At 42.3% G+C, this 5,372-nt stretch overlaps 1 protein-coding gene across 1 annotated transcript; it reads right to left on the minus strand.

Moving 5' to 3' along the window:
• Nucleotides 1-2,366: 2,366 nt before the first annotated feature.
• Nucleotides 2,367-4,615, minus strand: LOC110684386 (cytochrome P450 71A1-like). Its single transcript, XM_021860842.1, has 2 exons — nucleotides 3,620-4,615; nucleotides 2,367-3,156 (listed from the first exon to the last, which is right to left on the minus strand). The coding sequence occupies exons 1-2, from the start codon at nucleotides 4,523-4,525 to the stop codon at nucleotides 2,527-2,529; spliced, it is 1,536 nt and encodes a 511-aa protein (XP_021716534.1). The 5' UTR covers nucleotides 4,526-4,615; the 3' UTR covers nucleotides 2,367-2,526.
• Nucleotides 4,616-5,372: the final 757 nt, after the last annotated feature.

Genomic DNA, 5,372 nt, shown 5'->3' on the forward strand with positions numbered 1-5,372 from the left:
CCTTCCTAGCCGGTGTCATCTCGCTGGAGAACATTTTCTTGGCTTCTTCTGCAAAGGCAGGCACTCGGTTAGAATAATAAACAAGGAAATAAAAGCATCCGATTCGAAAGAAACCGGCTGAGTTCCGAATACATACGTTTTTTAAACATGCTGCTTAGACCACAAGCGGACAAGAAGCATTCGTCCCTAAAAAATTCATGTTTGGGCACCCAGTTTCTAGGTACCCTTATTATCTCTCCGGATGAGAGGGTGTCAGGAACTAATTCAAAAAACCCGGAGTCAAGGATGGTCTCTCTATCATCCTCCGGGACAGGGGGCAGGCGGCACTTGGTTCCCAAGAGTTCTGGTTTCCGGTTGTAGATCCGGAATTCTCTGTTCTCTGCCGTAGTTGGGGCCTTAACCAAGTAGAACCGGTGCTTCCAGTCCGACCATTTGGATGGCTTGTCCAAGGTCATAAGGTATTTGGGCTGGGTGGTCAAGGTATATCAGGCTCTCCAGCCGCCTGGGCTCCTACTCAAGTAATGCATGTGGGCAAACGCCTCCCAGCCGGGGTTGAGGCCCTGCATCTCGCAGGCGGCGATATACCCTAAAATATTTACCCATGAGTTGGGGGTTAATTGCCAGAGACCTAGGCCATACCCCCTAAGTATGGCTTTTATTGTGTCGTGGAGAGGGAAGCGGACTCCGGCCAAGAAGGCCGCCTCGTAGCACCCGAACCAAGCGTTCGCGTTTGGTTGTTCATCCTCCCACCATATTGTTCCCAGAGCAGATGGGATTTTTATTGTGTAGTCACCCCCCAGCGGCCGCCGTTTGATAAAATCTGGCAGCGCAGCTCGCATGAGGTCGCGGTCCTTAGAGGAGACGGCGATCATGAGAGGATCGTTCCTATTATCCCAAGAAGGCCTCTCCACCTCCTCGCTATCCTCGGATTCGGTTAAGTAGCTGCTACTGCTACTTTGAACGCGACCGGCATCAGAGCCGGCTGGGGAGTTGGAGACCTCCTTATCAGAGCCTGCCTGCTCTCTGGTCTCATTGAGGGGAGCAGTCTCCTCATTTAAAATGCTATCACCCGGGGTGCTAGGAGTGCCCCCGGGTGAGCCTCCCTGCTCTACCTCTCCTTGCTCTACTTCTCCGCCTGAAGCTTGGACCTCAGGCGGCTGCTCATTTGAGCTCCCACTTCTGTAGTTGGGATCTCTGGCAGTAGACCGGATTCTGGCCATTGTGTCCTGCACAGACACAAAGTCGGTCGATATGGGTGTTGAAAAAGGGTTGTCCCAAAGAACAGAGGCGGCAGACCCAGTTCTAGACTCAGCCGTACTAATAAACCGGCTGAGTTCACAGCTAGGTTCCGGGTATGGGTATAAGGGGTCCATCTACTTATGGGACCAATGAATAAAAGTGCGAGTAAAAGACTCAAACGGAAATATATGAAAAAGCTAGAAAGAATAGAGACGGTACCTAGAAGAAAATCTGGAAATTCTTTGGGATGCTTGCGAAGACGCAGGCGGTTCAAAATCCGGCTGGGTTTCTCTGATTACCCTCGCGAAAACCTTTAGCTAGCTTGCAACGACCCAGACGGTCTGTAGATCAGTTGCTCTCAACAAATTTCAACTCCGAATGCTCTCAACTCTTAAATTGCCGGCTGCTCTCAAATTTTCAGAAATTTTGCAAAGTTTGTAAATGAGAGCTCGGGGGGCATCTTCTCCTGCTTATAGGATTTGTCCCGGAGGGTGAAGAGTCGTGACTCTTCGCCTTCTGCTTTTCCATCCTTCAAAAAAGAATCTGAAGAGTAAAAAAAAAAAAAAAAAAAAAAATTCACCGGCGCCACGTAGCACCCTGCCACGTCAGCACCAGTGAGGGGCAAATGTTTGGGGTAAAAATACCCTAAACACGTGGCCCAATGGCCTAGTGACGCGTGGCACCCAGCCGTTGGTCAGCAGGGTTCCAATCCTCTGCTGACACGTGTCCTCTAAACCCTAAAAGGGGAACCATCCCTTCCCCACTATAAATAGTGGAAGGACCCTCATTAATGGGCATCTGAACATTTATTTCTTACATTGAATACTCCTCAAAAAGACAAACACCTACCCCGAGCAATATTAATTGCGGAATTCTCCCATTACGCGAGAAGTAACTTCAACAATACGTGCATTCTACCTCCCGTATCTTTACTAACTTGATCGTCGGAGGCGGAGCTCCTACCCCCAGGAGTCTTCGTGATTTTGCAGGCACAGGCGTCGAAGGGCATTCTTGGAATTGTAACTCTCCCGCAGGACACATCAAAAAACCCCGAAACACCATTGACAATTGATTATGCAATCATTCCACTAAAAAATCAACGTTTATGAAATATCTAATTCACAATCTTGTAAACAATTCATATATTTCTTATTTAGCTAAGAAATTGAGCTGATTATATTATTGCCAATCGTTATGACTAAGTATTATAACTTACATTAAGGAAAGGAAAATACCTAGGTTTAATTAAGACGATAATAAGCACACAACATAGGTATACATATGACCTTAATATTGATACATATGAAGAGGAAGTCGAGGTTCAGCACAAGCAACAAGAGGAATTTTCTTAGGGTTTGAGAGACCGAAAATCTCATCCATGTCCAAATCTTCGGGTTTTATGTTATCCGGTAATTTCCATGTAAATCCCTGAAGAATATTAGCCAAACTTGCCTCAATGATTTTAAGGCCAAGACTATACCCTGGACACATCCTTCGCCCTGACCCGAAAGGCAATAACTCGAAATCGTGGCCTTTAACTTCTATGTTCTTTCCAATAAATCTTTCGGGACAAAACTCTTCTGGCCTTTCATACACTTTAGGGTCTCTTTGTATAGTGAAAGTATTCACAAGTACTAGAGAGCCTACGGGTATATCGTACCCGTCAATTTGAACTGGTTCCCTTGACATTCGTGGTACGAGCATAGGTGCAACTGGGTGCAATCGCATTGTTTCTTTTACTATATTGCGAATGTAGGGTAAGTTTGGTATGTCTTTCTCTTCAACCCATCTCTCTCTTCCAACTACGCGATCAAGCTCTTCTGTTGCTTTGGCTAATGCGTCTGGCTTTCGTACAAGTTCTGATATTGCCCACTCTACTGTTACCGTTGAGCTCTCTGTGCCTCCAGCAATTAAATCCTGAAATCATATATATAGTTGACTTAGATAGTTGTCAATTTTATAATATGGAGTAGCTAGTTAATTTTTGGAACATTTTGCCTTTTGTAATTTAGGGTGTGTTCGGCACTAGCTTTTAGCTTAGGTAGCTTTTAGTGGTTTGACTAACAGCCACCATCACAAGGATTCACAACTAACAGCTACACGTACAACTAACAGCCACCATCACAGCTAACAGCTACCTTTACCGCTATATTTTGCCGAACACGTCCTTAATGTTGTGAAAAAAAAAAAAAGGAATCTTACAAAAGGAGATTAATCGTTCTTATCTTAAGGGATTAGTCAAGAAAATTAAGAGCCCGTCAAAAAGATGGAAAAAAAATATTATGTGGACTATAAAAAAGCGATAGTGTTATTTATTTATTTAATTTCAAAGTCTAGTCTTAAAATAATTGGAAAACATAAAAGTTAGACTAGGACATACCTGACTAAATGCCTTGACTCCAATTCTTTCAAGTTTGACTTCATTATTTGGATCATCAGCAAGTTGTAACAAAACATCCACCATATCTTTAGCCACCCAATTTTCCTTCTCCTTTTCTCTTCTAGCATTATGTTCATCTAACACATGCTCCATAAATCGATCAAATTTTTTAGCCAAAACCTTCATTCTTTTCACATAACCTTGTACATCAACATACTTCAAACAAGGGATCCAATCACCAAGATTAAACACCCCATTTAGTAAGAACAACTCATCAAGCATCAACTTGAATTCGTCCGGTGTAATGATCGGTTTCTCTTCATTTTTGTCTAGGTACCTTTTACCTAACACCATCCTACTAATCACGTTTAAGCTCAAAGTTGAAAGGTGATCTTTTAACACAATGGGCTCACCATTTGTGTTAAATATACCTTTTAACACGGAATTGAGCTCTTCTACACGTATGTACTCGTACGATTCGAGCCTCTTAACACTAAAGAGCTCCATCAAGCACATCTTTCGCGCTTGGCGCCAGTATGGACCGTATTGAGACCATGTTATATCGGAGTAGTTATAAGTGGTTAACTTTCCTGCTGAGGTTTTGGGCCTCCCAGCAAAAATTACATCATGAGTCTTAAGAAATAATTTTGCCATATCAACTGATGAGCCCACTAACAGTGGGACTGACCCAAATTTAAGCATCATTAAAGGCCCATATTTCTTAGAGAGCTCATGTAGGGAACGGTGAGGGAGTGACCCAATAAGGTTAAAGTTTCCGATAATGGGCCATGGTTTTGGGCCTGGTGGTAGATTGAGTTTACTACGGCGAAGGTGGTTTGTAAGGAGTACTAAGGCTATAGCCACTAGCCACGCAACCGCGTAGGCGGCCAAAGTTGGCGTCTCCATTAGTGATTGGTTTATGTGGTGGTAGTGAAAGAAAAAAAAATATATTTTTGTTTGTGATTTGAAAGTGTTAGGTTGAGTAGCTTGGCCAAACTATATGATTATAAGGGTATATATAGTACGTTATATGCAAGGAGAAACTAAGCAGTTTATAATGCATGAAGTTGCGGTTGGTAAACTTTACTCTTTTGTTAATGGTACTTGACATTGCGGTGTAATTGCAAGAAAGTTTCCCTCCTTATTAACAAATTAATAAAGTTGACCATAAAAAACTAGTGATGATGTATTGATCAACCAATAATGCAATTATAGTATTATAACACTCTATACTTTAAACATATAGGGGTTGAATAAAAGTCCCAATTAAAACTTGTTTACCTCCTTTTAAAAGCACTTTTTGTGAAAAACCTCCTTATAATTTTTTTTTTGTGAGATCATACCTTAATCAAATTTTCTTTTTTTTTACAAAATCATACCTTTGGATGGAAAACGGGGTCAAACCCCGTTTTCAGGCGTTGACTAACCACCACGTGTATCTCACGTGGTCGACGAAAACCCACCAAAGCTTATTTTCCCCCAAATTTTTCCCTCGAATTATTCTGTTCACTGTTCTTCCCTCTCTTTCCAATTAAACCCAATTATCCCCTTGCAATTACTCTTCTCTATTGCGACTCTACCATGGCAGGTTGAAATTGAATTCCCATCATTCCCAAAAGAGTAAGTATGAAATTTCTCTCTTTCTTACATTTGTTATTAATAACTACCAATTTTAGTGTGCTAATTGAATTCGTCCTTGCATTTCTTTGCCTTGGGTATGAAAATGAAAGCAGCTACAATAAGGAAGCAAGGT

Source organism: Chenopodium quinoa, unplaced genomic scaffold (assembly GCF_001683475.1).
Source record: "Chenopodium quinoa cultivar QQ74 unplaced genomic scaffold, ASM168347v1, whole genome shotgun sequence".
In the NCBI taxonomy this organism is placed as follows: Eukaryota; Viridiplantae; Streptophyta; class Magnoliopsida; order Caryophyllales; family Amaranthaceae; genus Chenopodium; species Chenopodium quinoa.